The 27,621-nt window shown below is 40.3% G+C and overlaps 1 protein-coding gene across 4 annotated transcripts in view; it reads left to right on the forward strand.

Annotated features, from left to right (window-relative positions):
- Positions 1-835: 835 nt before the first annotated feature.
- CARD9 (caspase recruitment domain family member 9) overlaps positions 836-27,621 on the forward strand; it is a 53,038-nt gene continuing 26,252 nt past the window's right edge. For 2 of the 4 annotated variants that reach the window (XM_033961842.1, XM_033961843.1), the window contains exons 1-2: positions 836-1,791; positions 27,013-27,236. In XM_033961842.1, the coding sequence (XP_033817733.1) occupies positions 1,784-1,791; positions 27,013-27,236 (232 nt within the window). In that variant the 5' untranslated portion in view covers positions 836-1,783. The remainder of the gene's footprint in view (positions 1,792-27,012; positions 27,237-27,621) is intronic. The other 2 variants (XM_033961840.1, XM_033961841.1) reach the window with 1 other exon arrangement.

Here is a 27,621-nt window from a genome sequence, read left to right on the forward strand (position 1 = left end):
CATTACACTCTTTAAGTCTTTGAATTCTGGTGCTTCTGTGACAGATGCCTGCCAGCAAGCTTGATTTGAAATGAATGGAACCTGCCCTAATAACTTAAATGGAACAGAGTTATGGTTTTGATGTAGTGCCTTGCTGTGGTACAACTAAAGTGGTTTATGTTCATTATATGCAGGTACTTTCTCTGTCCTAAGTGGGCTCCCAATCTAACACTGGGTTTTACTAAGCCGCAGAAAAGCTTCTTACTGCGGGCCAGTGAGGTAAATGCTCCGATGCTTATAGGAATTGAATGAGCATTGGAGCATTTACCTGGCCAGCCCATGGTAAGAAGCTCTTCTGCAGTGTAGTAAAAGGAGCCCTAAATGTTTTGTACTTGGGGAAAATGGAGGGCTAAGTGACTTACCTAGCAGTGGTGTAGCTAGGACTGAATTGGCCCAGCCCCCTTCTCTAAAACCATCACTCCCTAGATAGTGAGGACTGAGGTGGAGGAAGGGGGAGAGAAGATGCATATTTCTTAAAGCTGAAATAATTTTTCCTACCTTTGTTGCTGTTCTTCCCTCGTTTTTGTCCATAGATACTTTAATATACTAATAGGGCAAATCCTAGTCAATGGGTTTTCAAAGCAAAGTCAGAAAGGTCCACGTTAGGGGAATGAAAATAGGCCTCCATGCCAGAAGGGGTCCCCAAACTCATAACTGGAGGCAGTACAGCCTACTTATAGGCTCTGGAATCTTGTGAATTTTTGCCCAGGATTCATGTATGTCTAACACTAGCCCTGAAAGTCAATAAGACTTTCTCTTTTTTTTTTTTTAAAAAAAAAAGGGGGTGTTGAGGTATCTGGAACTCCATTAATATATTGAATTTGGAGAGTTGAAAATGGTAAACGCCTCTGAAAATCCAGCAATTTGCTGTTTCAAATCCCTCATAGCTTAGTTCCATGTGCAGTTAGGTGAACTCATGTGCTTCAATTTTTACGAATATGATAGCATATCTTCCATGCACTGAGAGCTTATGTGACTGCAGTACTGGACTTGTTACTTATATCATCAGTGTAGGGAAGGTTTGTGGCTTACTCTAGTCCAAAATTCAGGGACTCCGCACCTTCTTGGTTGTGCTCGTTCACTGACACTCCATTTGATGCTTGCTTAGTGGAAATACTTTTTCCCTTTAATGTATTCAAATGTTGAGTTCTGGAACTTGTATTATTTTTCGGCTAACCCCTCAAGGTTTCACACCTTAAGGACCAGCGTTGATCATCAGCAGATTAACCTCGTATTGCAAAATGAAGTTTGTTTTTTGATCATCCATATCTGACCTTTAAAAAACATTCCAATATAGAGCCTTGATCAACCAATCATATTTTTACTCTTTCATTGGCATGTGATACCATTTTTATTAGTACAGTAATCTGGAACAGTTTTTCAAGGAAGACATTTCATGGATATTTCAGAGATCCCTTCTCTGCAAAGGGGTAGTCCGATGTTGTTAGGTGTTTGCCCCTTGGCTCAGGTAAAGCTCATCAAAACCACCCACAGTGGCAAATTCCTTTGCTCTGCAATTCTGGCGTCTTCACTTCCTATATTTCACATTCCATGTTGATCTCGTGCAACCGGTTTCCGAAAGTCGACAAGCTCATCAGAGAAGGAAGTGCCCAGGATTACCGACTTCCTGACTCCTCCCAAGCTGAACAATTGTGTAGGAGTCGTCGGTACCAATAACTTTTACTCGGCCAAAGCTTAAAGAAGTGGCTGACCTCCAAAGGCTACTGCGAATGAAGGCTGATATATGCAAAGGTGAGCAACCCAAGTTGGGAAAGTAACGTTTATTCTACCCCAAACGTGGACAGGAAGAGACTATAAGAAATGAGTCTTTTTTGTTTTCTCCCCTAGGGGAGTTGGAACAGTCTTCACACTAGAGGTGTGCAAAGGGTTTTGGCTCTTCATTGATGGAAGCCTGCACCTCTTGAAGTCTCCTGAAATCTGATAGGATTGCAGTGGCTTACTATCACAGCAGGGTCGGGTGGCGGGGAATTAATCCCCCCTCCCTGTCATGATTATCCAAAAGTCCTGACAGAGGCTGTCGTCAGCTCCTTGCCAAGACAGTGAGGTCTGCCGCTCCATACTGGATGGCTGGAAATGGAAGGAGGGCACAACCAGTTCCTGGTGCAGCTTATGATAATAAAGGATGGGGGGGAGGGGGTGTTACACTTTTGACTTAGCATGAAAGGAGCAAAGTGGCAAATTTTTTTGTTGCTTAAGATCATATCCAAAGACTGACTGAATGTGGTGCATAGTAGTGTCAGATTACCTTTCCTGGTAGCAGGCATATTTTTCTCACGTTTCTTTTGTATCACAAGCGTTATTGTTGCGGATCGGCTTTTAAGTTAAATATTCCCAAAGCCTGCCCACTCCTGCTGTTTAGAAATGAGTTGGCAAGCTGTCAGACAGCAAGTAGAGCAGCCACAAACCAAAGATAAGACTGTGGGTGATGTCAGTGCACATCCTGTCCTTATTACAGGTCAGGTGAAAAATCCATTTTAAATAGTAAGAGAGGTTTAAAATGCTATTCTCACCTGAGGTAGACCATACATTTTCCATGTAGATTCATTGATTTGTTCCATTTCTTGGTGCTCTAGAAACAGCATCCAGAACTACCAAGTTACCCAGTTCTGGACCAACTTCTATGTTCCAAAATGAAGTGTGGTATTATTGGTGGTCTCTGACTTTACGCATTGAGGTTAGAGTTGCTGATCCCATAATGCATATTGATAAGATTGTCAGAAATTTAGGTCTGGCCTAATATCTCCCATCTGGAACTGGGTATCTTGGATGCTCTGAGTGCTGTGGGTTAAATTTAGAACTGAATCAGCCCTGTGGATTGAATGAGAGATGCCCGTTGGCAAGTTAACTTAAAAATAGTATTATTCTGTTTAAGTATTTCCCAAACTGGTCCTGGAGTATGCCCCTGCCAATCAGGTTTTCAGGCTATCCATAATGAATATGCAAGAAATTGATTTGCATAACACTGCCTCCACTATATGCAGATATTTTTCTTATATATTCATTTTGGATACTCTGAAAAACTGACTGGAAAGGGGGTACTCTAGACCAACTTGGAATACACTGTTCTATTTGTAGTTAACATATACATTTTCAGGTGTTCTCCAGAGTACAGAATGACACGGGGGACAAAGTTTGTCTCCCATTCCCACAGGCTCTATCCCCATCTCCACCCTGCCCCTGTGGGCTTTGTCTCCATCCCCACAACTCTGTCTTCATTCCCATCCCATCCCCATGGACTTGTCCTCATCTACACAAGCCTCAAATACTTATTTTATATTTAAATCTTTTTCTTAAAGTACAAAAAGGACAATATTCTGTACAACTATTTGTAAATCAGAAATAGAGACTTCCATTTTGACCTGGTTTTGGTACAATCTTCCCAAAGATTCAGTTACCTGTATTTTTACATTATCAGCACCTGATGTGCTTTCTGTAGCGCAATTGGTTAGCGCGTTTGGCTGTTAACTGAAAGGTTGGTGGTTCAAGCCTATCGAGGGACCGGAGGTAGTCCTTATATTCTTTTGGGGTTTTGGCCAGATACTAGTGACTTGGATTGGTCACTGTGAGAATGAGCTACTGGGCTTGATGGACCATTGGTCTGACCTAGTAAGGCTATTCTTATATTCTTATGTTCTGGGAAGATAATTGGCTTGTCTTGCATACATGGGTGTAGAAAAGAACTTAATCTGTGTAGTGGATGAACAGAAAAATAAGTGTCTATTAAATGTTGGAAATATATTTATTTAGAAAATTTCTTACCGGTTTAAACCTAAGTGGTTTAAACATCATAATACAATAATACAATCATAATAATAAAAACATACAATAATACAATACATCATAATACAATCATAATAATAAAAACATACATACATACAACATAAACCAGTCCCAGTATCCTCATAAAATAAAGCTTCATTCAATTAAAAGCCCCCTAAACAAATGCTCCTTTATGCCAGCAAGAATGGTTGAATCTGTTACAGTAATAATAAGATGCTTGAGCAACTGGGCATATGATGTAAGAACTTTGAAAGTGGTAGCAGTCTGATCAGCAGACAAGACTTGTTGCCACATCAAAGTAGGACAAGACACAAATGGTGTCGTTTAACAGTAGTTCATTTAAATCCAAAATCAGCTTCTGCATTTTTAAAATCATCGAATTCAATTCCTAGTTATCTAAGATGTGTTAAGCTTTTACATATCGATACTAGTATTGTAAAGATGCTTTTCCATCTAGTAGGAACAGCCTGTTTAAGGCTAGTCTTTAGAGAATGACACTGGGACACAGTTTGTTCTTGTCCTTACAGGCTTTGTCCCCATCCCCACCCCTTCCCCGCAGGCCTTGTCCCTGTCCTGCCCCATTCCTATGGTCTCTGTCCCCATCTCCACCCCACAGTTACCCATCCCTGTGTCATTCTTTACGGTGTCAGATCAAAAGCATGCCGGGACAAAGGCGCACCCAGACAATTGAGCGCAGCGCGGAGGTGCGCGCCGCTCAAAATTACTGTTTTTAGGGCTCCGACAATAGACATTGCGCCGCGTTGTGGAGGGTTTGGGGGGTTGTAACCCCCACATTTTACTGAACACTTAAATTTTTCCCTGTTTTTAGGGAAAAAGTTAAGTTTACAGTAAAATGTGGGGGGTTACAACCCCCCAAACCCCCCACAACGCCCCCACAACGCGGCGCGATGTCTATTAAGTAAAGTGGGGGGGTTCCCCAACAAAACCCCCCGTCGGAGCCCCTAAAAACAGTAATTTTGAGCGGCGCGTGCCTCCGCACTGTGCTCAATTGTCTGGGCGCGCCTTTGTCTTTCACGCCGTTGTCTATGAACCATTCTTTACACCAGAGCTCCCTTCAGCACATTAATGCGCTCTTTTGAGCAGGAAACCCAAACAAGTCTGATTTTCAGGATATCCACAATAAATATGCATGCACTGCCTCCATTGTATGCAAATGTATTTCATACGTATTCATTGTGGATATCTTGAAAACCGGACTGGCATGGGGTTCCCCCAAGTGCTGGGTTGAGAAACCATGTCCGGAGTATTCTTTCATGCTTTTCAAATGCATCTTCTTGTTTCTATTCCAGTTTATCATTTTGGTCTGGCAAGTGTCCAATATATGCACATAGGCTGATATCCTCACTCTCTTCAATGAACTCCAGCCTCCATTTGGCAATAGCATGGAGCACAATTAATTTTGTACACACTCTCACAGAAATAAACCTCGGTTCTAAAACAGGAAAGATCTCAAACTCTAATTTAATCCTAGTGGTCTTAAAAATTGGATTGTATCAAAATAAAACTTCCATCTGGAATTTATAGGATGTAATATGTATAAGCGATGTACAAGGGATCTTCAAAAAGTTTCTGCACTTTTAACTTTTTTAAACTCTATTTATTAAATATCTTAAAAGCAAATTATCCCGTTTTCCCCAAAGAGCTCAGAACGGGTTACAGGTTAAGCATACATAATGTAGAGTTACAGTTAACAGGTTACAATCATGTGACATAAATTCAGTACAAATTTTATGATACAAGTTTTTATCCTAACTTGACACATAATAGGGGTCTAATACCAATATACATAATATACAGTTTACTGGTTAAATTCACCATAGTTACAGTGCAAGATTTTTCAATAGAGGTTTTTCTCCTAGTGTGACACATACCAGGGATCTAGTACCAATGTACATTTCTTTGTAATCCTTTGGTCAACAGCAGGGGGATTAGGTGAAGAGGTATGTTTTTATTGCTTTCCTAAAGTTGAGGATTCCTTCAAAGGATCTGATCTGCGGGGGCAGTCAATTCTTGTGGCTCGGTATGAATTGGGAGTAGGAATGTTGTTTGGCAGTTTGCAGTTTGCAAAACCGCCGAAGACAAAGGCGCGCGCCGACAACTGAGCGCAAGATGGAAGCGCGCGCTGAAGATAAAGAGTGTTTTTAGGGGCTCCGACGGGGGGGTTTTGTTGGTGGACCCCCCCACACTTTACTTAATACAGATCGCGGCGACGTGGGGGTTTGGGGGGTTGTAACCGCCCTCATTATCCTGGAAACTTAACTGTTTCCCTGTTTTTTAGGGAAAAAGTGAAGTTTTCAGTAAAATGTGGGGGGTTACAACCCCCCAAACCCCCACAATGCCCCCACAACACGGCACGATCTGTATAAAGTAAAGTGGGGGGTTCCCCCCCATGCCCCCCTTTGGAGCCCTTTAAAACAGTCATTTTCTTCGGCGCGTGCCTCCACATTGCGCTCAGTTGTCTGTGCGCGCCTTTGTCCCAGCGCGCTTTTGACCTGACACCGTTGAAGGGTATGACCAGGGGGCATTTTAAGGCTTATTTCATCCTGGGAGCGGAGGGACCTGTTTGGCATGTACAGAGGGAGATTGGTCGTCACGTAGCCTGATGCCATATTGTGCCAGGATTTGAACGCTAGCATCAGGCCCTTGAAGACACAACGTTTGGCTACGGGCATCCAATGAGCTGCCAGCAGAGCCTGGGAGACAGGGTTGTGGGTACAAAAGTTTTTTAGAAGTCTGAATGCCGTGTTTTGAACATGCTGGAGACATTGTACATTCTTCGCCATGAGACTGTTGAATAGCGTATTGCAGTAATCCAAGCGGAAGAGTACTAAAGCATAGAGTAGTTGGGTGAAGTCAAACTCTGAAAATTAGCTCCTTATTTTTGGGAGCTGTGGCAGGTAGTAAAATGAGGAAGATACCACCTGAGAGATATGGTTGGAGAACGATAGGTTGGAGTCAAGGAGTATTCCTAGGCTGTATACTTGGTCTTTTGCAGTTATGGTAGTCAAGTCCCAGCGCAGTGAGGGACGGACGCGGTTGCAGCGTTCTGTGTTGAAGGTGTTTAGTTGCAATTTGTTGACAGACATCCAGGTTTTTTTTATTTCTCAGAGGCAGTTTAGGAGTTTTGTGATTTGGGCATCCTCATTTTCTCCTAGCGGAAGGTATAGTTGGATGTCATCCACGAAGGAGTGAATTTGTATGTGGTATTTGCGGGCTATGTCTAGGGCAGTTCTAATATAGAGATTGAATAATAGGGGGTATAGCAGAGCTCCCTGCGGAACATCATATTTGATCGGTTTCAATAGCTCATAGTTGAACAGTACACTTTGGGATCTATTATTCAGGAAGGAGGCAAACCATTGTAAAACAGTGTCTCGGATTCCAATTTCAGAGAGCCACGCAATGAGGAGAGGATGCTCAATAGTATTGAATGCTGCACTAAGATCCAGCAGCACCAGAAGGATATCATTATCCTTTATCCATGAATTTCCAGCAGTCGTCAACGATATCAAGAAGGATGGTTTCAGTACTGTGGAATTTCCTGAATCCTGATTGTAAGGCAGATAGGGCTTCTTGTTTGTCAATGAAGGAGTACAGTTGGTTTAACACTGGCTTTTTTTGTAGAATCTTGGAGATGAAGTGTTGGTTGGAGACAGGTCTAAAGTTGCCGGGCACGTTACAGTCGAGCGTGGGGTTTTTTAAGATTGGCCTGATGACCGTTGATGTCCATTTTGCGGGCATTAAGACTGTTTGTAGAGAGGTGTTAATGAGAGGAAGGATGGAGTTACATCACTTTTCCACTTAATCACCCTGTTGTGCCTGACTGACTAGTCATATGACATTTTACGACACGCCCTCTTACCACTTCTCCTGCCCCAACCATTTCCTATGAAAATATGAAAGTACGGAAACTTTTTGAAGAACCCTCCTATCAAGATATGCAGCTGGGTCAGTTTCTATTTCTGCTAGCAAAATTCCTCACTGATTGCATCTCGTGGTATAGAGAATTTTCTATCTCTTCATACATTGGACAGAATAGTTACATTTATTTCAGGGGTCTCAAAGTCCCTCCTTGAGGGCCGCAATCCAGTCGGGTTTTCAGGATTCCCCCAATGAATGTGCATGAGATCTATGTGCATGCACTGCTTTCAATGCATATTCATTGGGAAAATCCTGAAAACCTGACTGGATTGCGGCCCTCAAGGAGGGACTTTGAGATCCCTGAATTTGTTTTACCAGGGGTGAGCAACCTAGGTCCTTAAGGGCCACAACCCAGTCAAGTTTTCAGGATTTCCTCAATGAATATGCATGAGATATATTTGCATACAGTGGAGGCAGTGCATGCAAGTAGATCTCTTGCATATTTATTGGTGAAATCCTAAGAATCCAGCTGTGCTCCTCGAGACTGAGGTTGCCCACCCCTCTGGTATACTGTTCTTGTGTCTTTCTCCTTTATAACGATTTATTTTAAAACAGTTATCTTGCTTTTCCATTCACCAAAAAATGTCCAAAGTGGTGTACAGCACTACAAAAACATGAAAATGTCTCATATTAAAAATCCCCCCTCCCCCCTTTTTACTAAGCCACGGTAGATGTTTCTACTATGGCCCGGAGCGCTAAATGTCTGATGCTGCTCCAACACTCATAGAAGTCCTATGAGAGTCAGAGCAGTGTCAGAGCATTTAGCACTCCAGGATGCGGTAGAAACTTTTACCACGGCTTAGTAAAAATGGGCCTAAGTCTAAGCTAAAAGCCATTAAAATCTGACTCTACACTATGAGGTCAAGGTATTAAACCATGTTCATCCAGTAAATCTCTTTTATCTGTACCCTTCTCCAGCACTGCCTCCAGACTCCTTCTTTTATTATCTTGCATTGTATGCCTGGAATAGACAGAAGAGCGGGACTTAAGTGTGACTGTGATGATCTTAAGGTGGCCAAACAGGTTGAAAAGGTGATGGTGAAAGCTAGAAGGATGCTAGGGTTCATAGGGAGGGGTATGGCCAGTAGGAAAAAGGAGGTATTGATGCCCCTGTATAAGATTCTGGTGTGACCTCATTTAGAATATTGTGTACAATTCTGGAGGCTGCACCTTCAAAAAGATATAAAAAGCATGGAGTCGGTCCAGATGAAGGCTACTAAAATGGTGTGTGGTCTTTGTGATAAGGCTTATGGGGACAGACTTAAAGATCTCAATTTGTATACTTTGGAGGAAAGGTGGGAGAGGGGAGATATGATAGAGAGGTTTAAATACCTTTGTGGTGTAAATGTGCACGAGTCGAGTCTCTTTCATTTGAAAGGAAGCTCTAGAATGAGAGGGTATAGGATGAAGTTAAGAGGTGATAGGCTCAGGAGTAATCTAAGGAAATACTTTTTTACAGAAAGGGTGGTAGATATGTGGAACAGTCTCCCGGAAGAGGTGGTAGAGATAGAGACTGTGTCTGATTTCAAGAAAGCCTTGGATAGTCACGTGGGATCTCTTAGAAAGAGGAAGAGATAATGGTTACTGCGGATGGGCAGACTGGATAGGCCATTTGACCTTTATCTGCCATCATGTTTCTATGTTTCTATGAGTCAATATGACAAGCTCCATCTCTGGCCATATTCAAATCTAGGGCAAAAGCTGACCTATTTGAGACTGTTTTTTAACTTCAGATTCCTATTCATTTGTTTAGGACCCATGGCTGTTTTAATCATTCCCACCATAAGTAATTCCCTAATCCCTTATTTGTCTGTCTTGATTAGGTTGTAAGCTCTGTCAAGCAGGGACTGTCTCATATGTTAGTATACAGTGCTGCTTACATCTAGTAGCACTATAGAAATGATAAGGAATAAAAGCAAGTGATCTAAGCTATTAAACTAATAATGTATAGTTTGTTTTGTGTATATATGGGTATGCTTTATGTTATTCCTGTGCCTTTAAGCACCTGTACACAGCTTTGGGTGCCCTATGTTAAGTCAAGAAGGCAGTATATAATTTTTAACATATACATTATCTGTTTCCAGTTTGAAGGTATTTTATGCTTCTAAGAAGAGGTGTGCAAGTCACGGGGGAGTAGCAGGGGACAGGAAGATTCATAGGTATCCCACGTGTGATAACTTGAGCCCATCTCATACTTCTCTATACACAAACCCTGCTTACTCACGCCTGACCATTCGCAGCAGCTTTTAAAGTATGTTCTGCAAAATATTGATGTCCGTGCTTCCTCTGTGTGCAAATCCTTCCTGTTTGTTTAAAAGGAATAAAGAGGAAGGGGGGTGATTCTAGGCATGTTTGAATAATATAAGAACATTTTTAGAGCGGCAGCCATACATTACATTAGTGATTTCTATTCCGCCTTTACTTTGCGGTTCAAGGCGGATTACATAAGAATTATTATGATCTTAAGAAGTACATATTGAAAAGATATTAAGAAGTACTTAAGGAATAGTTTGAACATTTTCTAATTTGCTAAGGAGTAGATGGTAATGCAGGAGGAATTCGGAACATTATTGGTTGTGTTATATTGGTTTTATGTATTTTTTTGAAGAGTAGGGTTTTGTTTCTTTTTTGAAGGTTTTGTAGTCTGTGGTCGAAGTCAGCAGATTGGTGAGTAGTCGGTTCAGTTTCGCTGCCATATTGTTCCATTAATGAAAACAAAAACTGTGGATACAGATGTTCTGGAGATAATTTATTAAACACTGACATATAAAACCATGAAAATTCAATTAAAAAAATACAATGATAAAAAATACAGTGATAAAAATCCAACCGGACCCTACACGGTCCGTGTTTCGGCGAACACGCCTTCCTCAGGGGTCCAGTGGTTCGCAAACTCACATATAAAGAATTGGACTAAAAACAGTCTATTGTCTTTAAACCTGTGAGCAAAGAACACCGCAGACAAGCATTTTTTTGCTACTTCAGCTTGTCTGCGGTGTTCTTTGCTCACAGGTTTAAAGACAATAGACTGTTTTCAGTTTGCAAACCATTGGACCCCTGAGGAAGGCGTGTTCGCCAAAATACGGACTGTGTAGGGTCCGGCTGGATTTATATCACTGTATTTTTTATCATTGTACTTTTTTAATTGAATTTTCATGGTTTTATATGTCAGTGTTTAATAAATTATCTCCAGAACATCTGTATCCACAGTTTTTGTTTTTGTTTTCATTGGTGGATTGTTTTCACTGTGGATCATTGGGTCTCCCCATTTTTCTTTCTATATTGTTCCATTATACATTATGAGCAAGCAAGAATCCATTGGTAAGAGACCAGAAGCATATCACCGAGTACTTTTCATTCCCACTGGAGTAGCAGCACTTCTCTTTGTGAGTGGGTGATATATCACCATGTCTCATCCTCTGGCATCGAGGGTGCCTGACTGTTTGGCTAAATAACTGTGTATTGCAGAATGGTGGAAGGCAGAAGGGAGTCCATGGCAAAGCTGAGAATAGGCATATAATTAGCAAGAAAATTGATGAAAACAGAGACAGTTTGGAAGGGCAAGCAGAGTAAACGACAGATGGCTGCCAGGAGTGTTTGCTAGCACTGTGCTATGTGGTTTTACTTATTAACTCAGTGACTGCATGTTTTCTGGCCATTTGAATATTTCACAAGATGGTTGCTGCTAAATCACAACAGAAAAAGCTCTCTAGTCTTCCATGGTACTGGGCAGGAGTAAGGCATAGGCAAACTAGGCAAGTGCCTAGAGTGCAGATGTTTAGAAGGGACCTGCTAGAAGTGCAAATTCAATGACTGCCCAGGCAAGTCATCTGCTAGCAAAAAGAAGAGTGTGTGTATTTTAGGGGGAGAGGGGGGAGCACTTGAGCCATTTTCATGCCATCAAAAATTACAAAGACTAGGGGACACTCGATGAAGTTACAGGGAAATACCAAACCAATAGGAGGAAATTTTTTTTCACTCAGAGAATAGTTAAGCGTTGCCAGAGGTTGTGGTAAGAGCGGATAGCGTAGCTGGTTTTAAGAAAGGTTTGGACAAGTTGCTGGAGGAAAAGTCCATAGTCTGTTATTGAGAAAGACATGGGGAAGTCACTGCTTGCCCTGGATTGGTAGCATGGAATATTGCTACTCCTTGGGTTTTGGCCAGGTACTGGTGACCTGGATTGGCCACCGTGAGAATGGGCTACTGGGCTTCATGGACCAATGGTCTAATCCAGGAAGGCTATTCTTATGTTCTTATTGCTGCCTGCAAAAGTCTATTTGTCCCATTCCTTGTGCTTTGTCAGCAAACAGCACTTCTTACCTCCTGCTTCTTCTTGTATGAGTTTTCTTTTGCAGTCAGAATCATATGGAGGTCCATTTGTGATGTGTTCAGATATATTTATATACATATTACTCATATATTGGGGCTCACTAAAGGGTTAATTCTGTCCTGATTGCTGGCCTCAACTTTGTTGTGAAAGGGGACTTTTACTATGATCTGGAACCTTTCCTTTTCAGCAACAGGAAAACTATTGGTGGTTCTACAAAGCCAGTTTGTCTACAGATCACACCATGCTTGTTGTGGAGCTGCATTACTGCTATCATTTCAGCGCATTTCATCATTTGCATATTACTTAGCTGTGCAAAGGTCAGCAGGAATTTGCATATCGGGGATTGTTCGGAAGCAGCATTGGAAAAGCTTTAACATAGGGAACTAAGATTGACCCTTTCTTCTCCACTTCTCCCAATACCCCTTCCTCCCCGGTGATGGCATCATGCTTACATTTGGTATAACATAGACCACGGCTTTGCTTATGGCAGCAACAGTCAATACAGTGCCATCCCTCACCCGAGGATACATGTTTCCAATTCATAAAATAACATTTTATTAAACCATTTAAACCAGTGGTCTCAAACCCGCGGCCCGCCAGGTACTATTTTGAGGCCCTCGGTATGTTTAGCATAATCACAAAAGTAAAATAAAAGTTTATTGATCAAATGTCTCTTTAGCTATAAATGACAATATTATTATTAAGTCTTAGCCAAAAGGAAAGATTTATAAACCATAAAGAGTTTTACCTCATGCAAAATTGTAATAAGACATTAACTATTTTTTCTGAGGCCCTCCAAGTACCTACAAATCCAAAATGTGGCACTGCAAAGGGTTTGAGTTTGAGACCACTGATTTAAACAGTGATCCTACTAGCGGCCATCTGCCATGCTAATAGCTAGGCAATCCTCCCCAGGCACAAAAGTGCAGCATTCTCATGCACAAGCCCTGTCATGCCACCAGGGCAGGATTAATTTGTTGAGGGCCCCTAGGCACACGAGTACACTGGGCCCCCCTGCCCCGCCCCACCCCACCATGCGCCCAGGCGGAAACAGGAAGCTGCGTCAGAGGGAAGCTTTGGGCAAGCAGCACCGCTTGCACAGTTATAGTTCCCGTTGCCTTTCTTACCCGCCTTGCTTGCTTGTCTTACTTTCCGTCGATGGGTGGGAGGGGGGCACGTTGCTGATTGATGCTGGAGGGGTCCATCGCCGTTTGGAAAAAACAATGTTGATGCCCTCCTCCATCGGGCCCCCCTGACCATTTCGGGCCCTAGGCACATGCCTACTTGGCCTATTGGTTAATCCTGCCCTGCATGCCACTAGTTAGGGCGTTCTGAGCATGCCACAAGGCCCTACATTAAAAAATCAATCTACTATGGCTTCATTCTTTACCACCCGGTGATGCCATAGGCTCTCATCTCACAGTGCCTCCGAACATAACAACAAACTCAGCTGCAATAACTTAATTCTATCCTCCCAACTTCCCTGCACCCCTAATGAAACCTATGTATCCTTTTAATACCCCCAAGCTGTTTTGCGCCGCCGGTTCCACTGCTTTTACGCCTTACTGTTAGCGTTCTGAGGGGAGGTGGGGGGCAGAACCCCCAGTACACTTATAACTGTTCATGCTCCTGTTGGGGGGGAATGGGAGTAGGACCCCCCAGTACACTGAAAACTTCCGTTCTCTTGCTGTTCGGGAGTATTCGGGAGTTTTAAGTGTAGTGGGGGGGGTTTCCACACCCCAAGCGGGAGTTGTTATAAGTGTAGTTGGCATTTCCCCCCACACACACCCTCAGAACGCTAAAGGTAAGGTGTAAAAGCAGTGGAACCAGCGGCGCGCTTTTGTCCTGCGCACAGGTGTCGGCGCACAATTGTTGGCGTGCGAATGACCGACGCGCTTTTAATGTGCCACCCCTTCTTTAAAGGGAGGGAAGGTAGGAAATGCCTCTGAGCCAGAAAAACATCTCTCTGGATTATCCTGCCTATCTCTACCTAAAAAAAAACCCTCATTCTTCTCCTTTTCCAACCAACTAGTTCTCGCTATTTTTCTGCTTTTAAAAAATCAGCCCCATCTCAGCCCAGTTATATATTCCTCCTACAATACCTTGTATCGCTACCAGGAGAGAAGGAAGGGGAGCAGCTAAGACCATATTGCCTGTGGCTGTATAGGATGTTAATGGGGATGATGGAAGCAAAACCAGAAACAGAATTCAAGAAAGCTTGAGTAAACAGAAAGATTGTAGTGTAGGAGTGAAGGAGGAGGGGGTCTGCAGGAGGTAAAATGGGTGCACAAGATGAGCCTTATGGTTGTTAATCCGCTATAATATTCTCTATTTCTATGGAAAGCCTCTGGTCCCAAATCCTTCATTCTTATATTAGAATAAACAACTGCAGTGTGAAGGGAAAGAGAATACTGGTAGGGCTATACCGTCATCGGCTAGGCCAGAATGAACAGACATGGTGAAATGTTAGCAGAAATTAGGGATCCTGGAAAATTTGGCAACACTATAATGGGTGATTTCAATTACTGTACCACACACAAAAATACAGAGGATAACAATAACTAATATCCAAAACTATTCACTCAAAATTGTTATTTTGGGGAGTGTGTGGCGTAGTGGTTAAAGCTACAGCCTCAGCACCCTGAAGTTGAGGGTTCAAACCCACACTGCTTTTTGTGACCCTGGGCAAGTCACTTAATCCCCCCATTGCCTAGGTACATCAGATAGAGAGTGAGCCCACCAGAACAGACAGGGAAATATGCTTGAGTACCTGAATAAATTAATGTAAACCGTTCTGAACTCCCCTGGGAAAACGGTATAAAAAATAGAATAAATAAATAAATAATCATGTGAGACTTTTTTCAACCATCAAGGTAGAGAAAAAGCCTCACATCCCAAAAAGCATGGGATGAACACAGAGGATCTCTAATCAGAAAATAATGGATATATATTGAAGGAGCTAAGGCCAGTATTGGGCAGACTTGCACGGTCTGTGTCCCGTAAATAGCCATTCAGTTAAGGACGGGCTGAGGAAGGCTTCGATGGCTGGGATGGTTTACATGGGCTGGAGTGAGCTTTGACGGAGACGCCAGTAGATGGAACCTAAGTACACAACTGGGCAGAGCTCTGGGTTTCTGGCCCAAAAATATCTAAGAAATAGGTCAATTTAAATTAAATCATTAATTTATAGAGAATGTACAGTTGGGCAGATTGGATGGACCATTTGGCTCTTTATCTGCCGTCATTTACTGTTACTACGTTGCTATTAGTGTGGGCAGAACTACATTCTCTGTTTCCTCCCCTACCAAATTATTCATCCCTTTTCCCCAACCTTTTTATTTTTATTGTAATCCGCTGATTTCCTCTTTTCTCATGTTCTCAATTGTATTTTACTTTTTTGTTTCCCACCCTATGTAAACTTTTATGTTGTTCATTTTAAATTTTATTGTAAACCGCATAGATTTACCTTTGGTTTTATATTTGCAGTATAATAAATAAATTGAACTTGAACTATCAGCATTACACACACACTGTTAAAAAGCTATCATAGGCTTTCCTTAGGGAAGAGTATGAAATAATATTGGAAAGTGTTACAAGCCACCGAGTGTTTCCAGGAAACACAATGTATACTTTCTTACAGTAGGAATCAGAATTTGAAGGAGTGTGCTAGAAATCTGGAACGCTCTTCCGAAGGCTGTTATAGGGGAAAGCACCCTTCAGGGATTCAAAACAAGGTTGGATAAGTTCCTGCTGGAACAGAACATACCGAGGTAAGGCTAGACTCAAATAGGACACTGATCTTTGACCTAAGGGCCGCCACATGAGCAGACTTCTGGGCACGATGGACCACTGGTCTGGCCCTGCAGCGGCAATTCTTATGTTCTTATGTATGAATCAAAGAGTATTGGATACTTTAAATGTGGTCGCTGTGCAGTTTGCATTAACATGCTTGAAGGATGAACTGTAAAAGCTCCACAATGAAGAGACATACAATTGAGATTGTCTACTACTTGTACTTCAAAATATGTGATTTATATTCTGGTTTGTCCTTGCCAATTATGCTACATTGGCTATACTACTTGTTCATTAAAAACCAGGATGTTTGAACATAGATATAATATCGAACATAATAGAGGTGAGGGTCGTTTAATACTACATTGTGAGGAAAGAAAGCATTCCTTCAATGAGTTGCAATGCATGGTGATAGTCTATACTTCTGTCCCAGTGATGAGGCAATATTAAGCGACTATTGCATCAGAAGAAGCAACATTGGATTTTTCAACTTGACACGGTGTATGGCCTAATGGATTGAACCAGCGATTGGAGTGGCATACATTTTATTGAAAAATAAGAAAAGAAGAAACTTTATATTGGGTTTATTTTCTGTATGGAAGGGTTGAACCGGACATGGAACAGGAAGTGAGCCAGAAGAGGGTATCGGTTTTTGAAAAAGAATTGAGAGCGTTCTGCTATTCCTTGCCACCATTTATTTATGACGAAGACTACCAACCATCTTAGTAGCTTTCCTCTGGACTGACTCCATCCTGTTTATATTGTTTTGAAAGTGCGATCTCTGGAATGCACCAAGATTTGCGAGGAAGAAGTCCAAGTGTGAATGTAGAAAGTGCATCTTCAGTGACATGTTGCACTTCATGGTTTTGTATGCTCTAAGAAGTTTGTCAACCAGTTGAATATGGTTTGGTGCTTTGTAACTACTGACAAAAATGCCTTCCTTAATCTTGGCATTGGTTATTAATTGCATTAGGCTGAAAGTATAACAAGAAATTGTAAAAGAAAAAAAGAAGGATTCTCAATTTTTTCATGCAAAGTTGGAAATGATGGAAAATGCATGCAGATCGTGTAACCTACGTCATCTTAATTTTCCTTCAATTTATTTGTTGCCTTCTGAGATGCTATTTAGGAAGCATCTCAGGGAAGTATTGGAGTTGGCTAACTCCTAAGACTATTCAGCTAAGTAATTATTATTTATCGCAAAAGAAAAAGCTTTATGATGATCAACAGGACATGGATCAATTGGTAATTTCCAATGTGGATTTAACAGCTTTTCATGAAGATCCAAAAGATATACTTTAGGAGTGTGGATCTAGTGCTTATTAGTTACTTTCATTCATGAAAGTGAAAAATCATTGGTCAAGAAAATGTTTTTTGGGAAGAAAGATGTAAGCTTTTGTGGAGGAAGAATGAATATATTTCCTGACGTATCCAGAGCCACTTGGCTCAGGCGCAAGGCCTTTTTTGTTCTGGCTCTTGGAGCTACATTTTTTCTTAAATACCCATGTAAATGTCTTCTCAATGTTCAAGGGAAAGAATTTATTTTTTGGGGGGGATTCTTTGCAATTAGAAAAAATCCTGAGCAGTATTAGGAGTAACTGATTTATTCAGCCATTTATAATTAGACAGTTTGTCTTATTTTTTAAGACCCTCTTTTACTATGCCGCGATTGAGATTTCTACCGTGACCCAGGGTGCTAAATGCTTTGACACACTGCTCCAATGTTCATAGCAATTCTACGAGTGTCAGAGTAGCATTGGAGCATTCATTCTCTCGTTATATCGAAATTAGATTATTGCAATGCATTGTTTAAGGGTATTGCACAAAAGGAAATCAAACGTTTACAGATCATACAAAATACAGCTATCAGACTTATCACAAAAGCTAAAAAATTTGATCATATAACTCCTCTTCTTAAGGAAGCCCATTGGCTCCCAGTGGCCCAAAGAATAATTTACAAACTTTGCTTACTCACATTTAAATCCCTTCTATTTAAAACTCCGGCTTTTATTCATAAATTATTAATCCCTTATTCCTCTAATAGAACTTTAAGATCAGATGAACAGCACTTATTAACAATTCCCTCGCTAAAAATAATCAATACGCGTCGACAGTATATCTTTTCAGTCACAGCGCCCCAAACCTGGAATTCTCTCCCCAATTATCTACGTGAAGAACTTAACTTGGAAAAATTTAAAAGTAAACTAAAAACTTTTTTATTTAATGACGTCTTTATTATTTAATACTATTTGGTCTCATTTAAAATATTTTTACAAGTCTTGGAACCAATTCTTTTCTCTTTTCTATAACATTTTTTCAATTATCCCCCCTCTTATCTCACCCATATGTGTTTTCCTTTATTTGTTTCCCACTCTGCTCAAATATATTGTAATTTCTCCCCCCACTTATCCTAATGTTTCCAGTTTATCTCGTATCTGTCCATGTCTTGTTTGTTTTTAATTATTTTTAAAACCTCTTTTATATTGTAATTTTAATCATGTGTTAATCGCTTTGAAACTGATAAAACGATCAATCAAATATATATTAAACTTGAAACTTGAAACTTAGCGCTTAATAAAAAGGGGGTGAGGGTTTAAATATCAGTTTTATGTTTATAAATATGTAGTTATCTCTCTTGATGCGAACTTGTAGATTGATTACTTTAAATAGATGTATTTTGTTTGTTTATAAATTTACCTTGTACCTATCTTACAAGTATTTCTTTTTCTATGGAAATTATGGAAAATTATTTAAAAACCAATTATTTTAATTGTTAAGTTTCACACAGAATACCGCATGGTGCCTAGAGACACCTAAGTCGAGACACCCTACGATGCCTACCTGAAAGGTAGGTGTGGTTAGGGGCTGGAGAATAGGCGTGGTTGACAGGCATTGCTAGGATTCTGAGGTAAGTGCCGGGAAATTAGACCAGGGAAAAGCTGGCCAGCACCTACCTCTAGAATGTCTTGCAATCCTAAGTCTGCTTAGGCGCTGCGCCCTTTGCGTTTTGGGGAAAATGTATACAACGTATAGCCCTAAGACAGAAAGAAGATGCTTTTTCAACTATAAATATTACTGTGTTCCCCACTGTCAGTATTCCACATTCTTCATCCACTTCAGTGTACTAATTAAAAGAGATAAACAAATCTGTCTTTCTTAACTGTATGCTTCTGTGTGATTAATTGTATTAATCAGCTCTTCTTCTTAAATGCTTCTGGTGTCCTGACGCATTTGCAGGCTGATTCACTTAGGGTGTTTGTTTTTTCCTATTTTGAGTCTATGGGAAAAGACCTTCATGAATCAGGGCTTTAATTATATATCTGGAACATCCTCCTCCCACAGTCCTTCCCAGCATTTCCCGGTCCTTGAAATTACAGCAGCAGAATGCATCAATCCAGTATATATTTAAATGGCAAACTCGTTAAAAAATAAAAACAGCTTTCTTACATGAGCTAAACAGAACTGTGATTTTCTTTGGGTCTCAGTCTCTAGGAGAAAGTAGCTTGCCCTGCTATGTGCTCTGAAGGCAGCTTCCATCTCTCAAATGGCATAACTGAAATCTTCCTTATTATCTCAAATGCTATTCATTAACCCCCCCTTTTACAAAACCAATAGCACTGTTTTTAGAGCGGCCACGGGGGCAACAGCTCCGACGCTCATAGAATTCCTATGAGCATCGGAGCAATAAACCGGTGCTATAAACCATGCTAAGGTTTAGTAATACAGGGGGGTAAGGCTATTTCTTAAGTACTGTAGTATGGTTATAATTATAATTTTGTAGTTTTGGATACTGTGCAGTGCACGTCTCCTGTTAAGTCTGTAAGCACATGGCTCTCTGACAGTGCTTCATAAGCCTGTACAACCTGTGGGACAAGAGGAAGGGGATGGGAGGGATCATAAGCAGTGTTCCCTCTAAGCGGGCGGGTGTTGTGAGCAAACTTTTTTCACTGTGAGCTAAAAATATCGGGCGCCAGCAAGTTATGAGCCAAATAAATATGTTGTCAAAGTTGCTGATACATGAGGACAAGGTATTCAAAGGAATTTTAGGCCTACACGCTAAATTAAATAACGTTAAATAATATTTTTAAGAACACAAAACAACGCATTAATTCTTGAAAGTACAAAATTCTTTATTTTTTTTTTTTTATTTTTTTTTTTTTACCAGAAAAACTCAAATTTATTTTAAAACAGTCTACAGAAATTGTAGGGATGAAATGATATCTTAATAAATGTTTTACAACAAATGTAGTTATGTCTGTTACATCCATATGTGTAAACTGTAAATTAAAAACAGTCCAGAAGACAATACGTTTGATGCTTTCAATTTCTAGACAATCTATCAATTCCAGCTTCTACACAAAAGTATAAATACATTAAAACAAAATATTGAAAACCATTTTATTGGGCACAAAGTTTGCCTTCAGTGAGAAGAGTTCACTCAATATGTTGTAGAATAATTGTTGTGAAACTGGAATGGAATCAATTCTTCACTCAAGTTAGATATCATCAATATCTTCATCATCATCCCCAATATCATCAAACTGGATTTCATCGTCATCACCGGGGCCAAATGTGTCCGTTTCATTGATTTTAGCATGTTCTGGAAGTTCTCCATAGGCTTTTAGGCTCCAAAATTCTTTATTAAGATTGTTCTCTTCTGCCTTTTTCTGATTTCCAAAAATTGTAAACACTGTCTATGTTTACATTATTTCCTGTGGCTAAATAAAGTTTGATTCTAATTAGGCATTCCAAATGTTCTACTCTTAACTTATTACGAGTCTTTGTCTTTATAGCATTCATCAAGCTAAATCCTCTCTCACAATCGGCACTTGAAGCCTGAAAGGTGCCACACACGTCTAATAGAGCATTTAGTCCACTGAACTGTTTATGCTGCTGAGCAAAATTGTACATTTCCTGAAGCGTTTGTATAGCTCCTGCTTTTACTTTTTCAGCAATAATATATTTGAACTCCGAATATTCTGAAATAAGCTGCCTTTTGAAACAATGTTCATCATCTTTGTTCATTAACAGAAAATAACGGTTAGATAATCGTGAAAATTGTTCGTTTCCAAATGTAAATTCCTCTAAGTTGGACGGATTTGAGATACAGTCTTTGTCGAAAACACGCCAGTCCTCTAATTCATTGTCAGGAAATCTTTTGTCCATATGATCACAAGTTTGTGTAATAAATGTAAGAATATGATCTGTTTTAATTACAGAATTACAAGATGAAATGAGAGTTTCAACATTTTCATTGAAATGTGGTTTTTCTCCCAGATATTGAGATCTGAGTTTCCTTAATTTGGCTTTAGTGAACTGGAATGCATCCAAAGGTGCCAAACAACTCTTCTGAAGAAGCTTACACAGTGATCCAAGCTCCTCAAGAACATCGCAGAGAATAAATAGCGCAAGTTTAAATTCCAGATTACTCAATTTAGTCAGGCAGTATTTGTGCACGGGATCATTGTCTTCTTCCACCTGTTCTTGACAATATTCTAACAGGATGTCATAATTTCTAACCACTGCACTTACAGCAAAGTGCCGAGACAGCCACCTAACATCATGTATAGCTTTAAATGAAATGACATCTGAGTCTGCAGCATTAGCAATATCCTCCAGTTTGGCTTTTCCTACGCTCGATCTACTGAAAATCGTATACACGGTGCGTATTAGAGTTTCGATCTCTTTCATGAATGGGATCGTTTTCCATGCATCGTCTATGCCTAGATCTTCGCGGTGAGCTACACAGTGTTGCTCTAGAAGATGAGGAACTGATTGACGTAACTTTGCAGCTACACCATTATGCTTCCCAAGCATGACTGATGCTCCATCGGACGTGAACATGACCATACGACTGAAATCTAAATCGTTCTCACTATAAAACTGCTTTATAGCATCAACTATAGCTGTGCTGTCACAAGCAGTTAGATGTTTGATGCCAGCAAAAACTGTCTCATGAATGTTGCTGCCACTTCTTCTAAATTTAATGTATATTATGAGCATTTTCGAAACAGAAATATCAGTACTTTCATCAATTATTAGGGTATGAAAAGGAGACCTCCGGATTTCTGTAAATGTTTCCCGTTTAACAATGGCATTTATGCAGTCAAGGAACTCGAAAGCATAGTTTTTGCTTCTCCAGCTATCAGGTATTTTTACGTATTTAGCCATGTGATTGTGAATTTCCTGGACGGATAGCATGGACGAATTCAACTTTACCGCTAGCAATATATTATCAATTAAAATGTTAACTTCCTCTGGACTTGATTTATATCTCTGTGCGTATTCGATTCTGTTGTTCCGACTATCAGGAGTTTCTTTCAAGAAATTCATTAGAAAACCTCGGCTTTGATTGTGAAGCTTTTGAACCGCTTCTAAATGAGAATTATGATTCAGATGACGCTTTAAATAATCAATTTTCCACTCAGACCAAGTCTTCCCTGTGCTCCATTCTCCGTTAACACCTGCTTTTCGGCATAGGGAGCAAATTAATGCGTTGTCCGTGTCGCTATATTCGAATATTTCTTTCATCGCCACTGTTTTCCGTCCACTCGCGTGCGGCAACGTGGTGTCAACCAAAAACTCGGTCAGCCATTCCTTCTTAAATTGGCTGCGCTTTTTCTTTGTGCTGCTACCAAACTCTTCATTCTCTTTACGCTTCGACATTTTCGAATGGATTTAAAAATTATTTGACTGAATCTATGGAAGATCGCAAAAGAAAGTTTATGCACACGCTTCAAACGATCGAAACTTGAAAAGAACTTGCTTCATGCATGTATAGATAAACAATGGCGCTCGTGCGGCCTCAGTTTTGTAGCGCATTACTAATTTACTAGTAGTAGTACCGTGTTTCCCCGATGATAAGGCAGGGCCATCAAATAAGACAGCCCCCCCTTTTTAGACAAAATTATAAAATAAGGCACCCCCGCAAATAAGCCACCCACCGATACCTGCGCTTACCCGAATCGAGTGGTACGATGGGTGACTTCATGTGGTGCCTAGTGCAGGAAATCACTCGCGTCTGCTCTGACCGCCTCTTCCTGCACGAAGTCGGGCCTTATCCAATCAGGAGCTGCATGTCAAAGCAGCTCCTGATTGAATAAGACCCGGCTTCTTGCAAGAAGAGGCGGTCGGAGCGTACGCGAGTCCGGCTGCCTCTCCTTGTTGGCGAGCTGAGTGGACCGTCGGGATCGACCCCCCGCACCCCCTAGGTACGCCTCTGCAAGTCTTGCCTTGCCCGGATTTGCCGCTCTCTTCCGGTGTTACTCCCCCCCCCCACCCGACTCTCCTCTCGCCGCCCTGCCATCTGCCGTACGCCTCTTCCGATCGCCCCCCTCCCTGCTCGCACCCCCACCCCGACGTCCGATTCCTCCCCCAGCCTCCCCTTAACTTTGCGATGCGTTACATGGACTGCCAGCTCGCCTGCCTGCAAGCACGTGTGTGCGCTGTGACGAGAAACTTGTGCGCTGCGATGTAATATTTTGTGCGCCAGCGCACGCCAGCGCAGCTTAGCGGGAACACTGATCATAAGATCTCTTCATGAATGCCAAGCCTTCAGATTTGGGCCCAAATAGCTTTAAATTGGAAATGCATTTTCTTCATTCACTTGTGGGTAGTGCCATCATTCAATGCTCTGTCCTCAGGAAACAGTTCCTTTTTTCTGAATCAACGAAACTTAAATGATTTCTTTTTTAAAAAAAATTTTCTTGGGCTATTAATAAAAAATATTTTTGTAAACTCTTATATATGTCAGCAACATTTATCTCCACAGCAAACTGCTAGTCCAACGTTGACTGAAACGCTCATGAAAAAATCAAGCATCGGGCAGTTATGATTTAATAAAGCCAACATTGGACTAGCAGTTTGCTGTGAAGAGACAAGTGTTGCTGACATATATAAAAGTTTATAAAAAGATTTTTTTTTGATAGATATAGTTACAATGATGAATTGATTGAATGATGTTAGACTTATGAACTAGGAAGAAACATCATGAATTGTTCATTATAAGAAGAAATATCATGAATTCATTATAGAGATAGATTTTTTAAATGAAATTAACATAAAATTAAATAAAATAAATATATTAATTAATTAATTAATTAATTAATTAAGGGAAGGGAAGGAGGTTTGGTATAAATGATTATTGAAATCCAACAGAATACGGACCTGGGATAACGTATGTTATGGGAGGTCCTATGCTCCGAGATCTGTTATCAGGTATGATATACCATCCTCCTTGTTTATTGAGGGGTTTTCAATTAATCTAAGTACTTCATTAAATTGATAAAAACGGGATGATGAATTTACTTATAAAAATTGAAAGTACGTATGTGACTATTCAACAATTTCCCATTACCCTATTTGTTTATAGCTATTCTAAAAGTTTGGGTGGGGATTCTTGAAAAAAGATCAGTTTTTTGGTTTTTAATAGCTCAAAATTAAGCATGACTATAATTTGCATCCTCATAACACACTGGTGTCTTCTATAAAAACACATAAAACAAAAAAAGGAAAGAAACCAGAAAACTGTATGTTGCAAAATTGGTGAACCAAAGTATAAAGAAGTCCAAAAAATAAATGCAAAGAACTTTATATCACAGAAAAGGACTCAAATTAAGTTCTGCGTTGAGACCATGAAGTATGATGGTATTAAAATGAAAATTGACCTTTGCTCTTCCTTCAGAAGTTCCAAATCTATAAGCAAATCTACAAATCTTGCTTGTACAACTTTGATAACAAAGAACTTAATCTCATCCATGGTATGGTTAACTTCATACCAATGCTTAATGATAGGTGCTGACTGTATATTTCTGGAAACACAACTTCTGTGCTCAATAATCCTCGCCTTGATCATTCTCTTAGTCTTTTCTATATGCCAGAGTCTGCAGGAACAAATAATATCATAAATGACTGATTGTGTATTGCAAATGTTTTATTTCTTAATTGAATTATCTGTTTTGTAAATGGATATGTGAATTCTGACTGTGACATACAATGTTTACACACTGGATCCACATGGTGAATGTCCTGAAGTCTTCCTTAATCCTTGATTACTTCAGGTAAAGTTGAGGGAACAAGGTATTCTCTAAGATTCTTTGGTCTTGAATAGACAAGAACAGATGAAATGCCATGAATACATCCATGAGCTTCTAGGATGTGCCAATTCTTCCTAATTATACATTGGATATCTCTCGAGAGATGTGAGAATCGGAAGGTGCAGACTAGCCCTGGCCCATCTTTTTTCCTTTGTTTTGTTGAAGAAGTTCTCTATCTTGCATCCTAGCTTTCTATAAATACTCCTTAACATACTTCTCTGGATACCCTCTCTATATGAATTTTCTGCCATAGTTGGGAGCCTGTTGTTCAAATTCTGTCATGTCGGTACAAAGTCTACGTAATCTTAGGAATTGTGAATAAAGTAAATTCCATTTCAAGTTACGTATGAAAACTTGTATAATGTGAGTACAAATTCTTGTCCTCTTTCCTTTTTTTTCAGAGATGAGCAGCTTAGCACTAGAGAATGACACGGGGACAAATTTTTTCCCATCCCCTCAGGAACTCATTTTCCCATTCCATCCCGGCAAGTTATTTTCCTGTCCCTGCCCCATTCCTGCAAGCTCCGTCCTCATCTGCACAAGCCTCAAACACTTTAAAATCATAAGTAGCAACATTCTAGAGCTCAGATTGTGATGTCATAATGCCTCATTCCACCAATGCCTAAGCTCCGTCCTCATCTGCACAAGCCTCAAACACTTGAAAATCATAAGTAGCAACATTCTAGAGCTCAGATTGTGATGTCATAATGCCTCATTCCACCAATGCCTAAGCTCCGTCCTCATCTGCACAAGCCTCAAACACTTTAAAATCATAAGTGTTTGAGGTTTGTGCAGTTAAGGCTGAGCTTACAGGAATGGGACAGGGACAGTGGCAAAACTTGCAGGGCCAGGACAGGGAAATTGAGTTCCTGCAGGGATGGGGAAATATGTGTCCCCATGTCATTCTCTACTTAACACATATCAGATAGCTACATTTGAGAGAAATGGCAAACCTTTTTGGACCATTGCTTTCTTTCAAGATTGCTTCAACACTTTTACAGCAAGCTACCATGCATAGATGAAGTGCTTTAATATATACAAAATTGAAGAGACTCCTGATGAACACCATAGGGCTGAAACACATTTGTGACAAGTCTTTTAAGTTTGAATAATAAAGTTTCTCAGCAGTTTATGGTCACCTTCACTGTGCCAATGTTCTTCATCCTTGTTTTGTACACAGACACAATACCCTACTGTTATAAGTCCATCAAAAATAGAAATGGATAGACATTTTATTTTATTTTTCTTTCCAGCTTATGATTTATCTTTAATCTTATCTATTGTTTTGCCTTTCTATCATTTAAATTTCTCCAGAATTCTACTGTTCAACGGCTCCCCCTTCTGCTTCTATTCCTTTCTCTCCTCTCTTCTACCTTCCAAAGTATTTAGATCAATGCTGTCTTGTTAAAATGTTTATTTTATTTTTATTTTTCCTCTAACTCTACTTTTCACTTCTCTATTACCCTCCAGGTACTTTAGTTAGATTGTGAGCCTTCGGGACAGTAAGGGAATTTTTCAAGTACCTTTCTTATTTCTAATCTTAATGTATATTTTCTGTAAACCGCTTAGAACCTAATGGATGTAGCAGTATATAAGAAATAAATTACATTACATTACATGTAACCCATTATTCCCTTAACTAAAATATCATATCATGATATTTTAACATGCAGCTGCTACCAGGGCCGTGGAGTCAAAGTTATGCAACCAGAAGTAATTTTGGGTGGAGTCAGAGTGTACTGATTCTGACTCCACCTTTAAAATAATAACTTACAGCATTATAATATAAGGTAAATTTATAATTATATACTTATATATATTTGTCCTGAACCTAAAATTCTGATAAATATAAGTTATATTGACCAGCACTTTAGATCCAGAATAAAAATGAAAGCCTAATATCAGTAGGAGTCAGAACTGGAGTTGAAGTCAAAGGTTTGGTGTACCACAGCCCTGGCTGCTATAGTCTTATTCCTCCTACAATTCAGTAATTCCCTTCTGTGCAATCTGCAGAGAGGATCAATCTCATTGGAGCTTCTCATCGCCTACCATGTGGGACGTGGAAGAGGATGATGAAGAGTGCTGGAATAAGCTGGAGAACTATCGTGTAAAACTTGTCTCAATTATTGACCCTATACGAATCACCCCTTATCTCAGACAGTGTCGCATTATAAACAGAGATGATGAAGAGCAGGTGTTTAATGACCCTAATCTCGTCATTCGGAAGAGAAAAGTTGGTGAGTACTTCTAAACATAAGGCATTAGAAGGACTACCAGCTCCACAGTGCTTTGGGAAGGGACTAGAGTTGCCATGTTTCCTCAGGTCAGCTGAACAGATTGTTTTGTCTTATTATAATTTGTAATTCTTATTTTCTTAGGGCACAGTGGTTAGAGTTACAGCCTCAGCACCCTGAGGTTGTGGGTTCAAATCCCTTGCTGTTCCATTGCCGCAGGTACATTGTGTGAGCCCACCACGACAGACAGGGAAAAATACTTGAGGACCTGAATGTAAACCACTTAGGCTATAAGTGGTATATAAATACTATAAATAAAGAGCCACACCTCCACGCATGCTAAGGAACAAGTACAATTCTGGATTAGCCTGTTTGCTTGTGTGCTAAC

The sequence above is a fragment of the Geotrypetes seraphini genome, chromosome 10 (assembly GCF_902459505.1).
Source record: "Geotrypetes seraphini chromosome 10, aGeoSer1.1, whole genome shotgun sequence".
In the NCBI taxonomy this organism is placed as follows: Eukaryota; Metazoa; Chordata; class Amphibia; order Gymnophiona; family Dermophiidae; genus Geotrypetes; species Geotrypetes seraphini.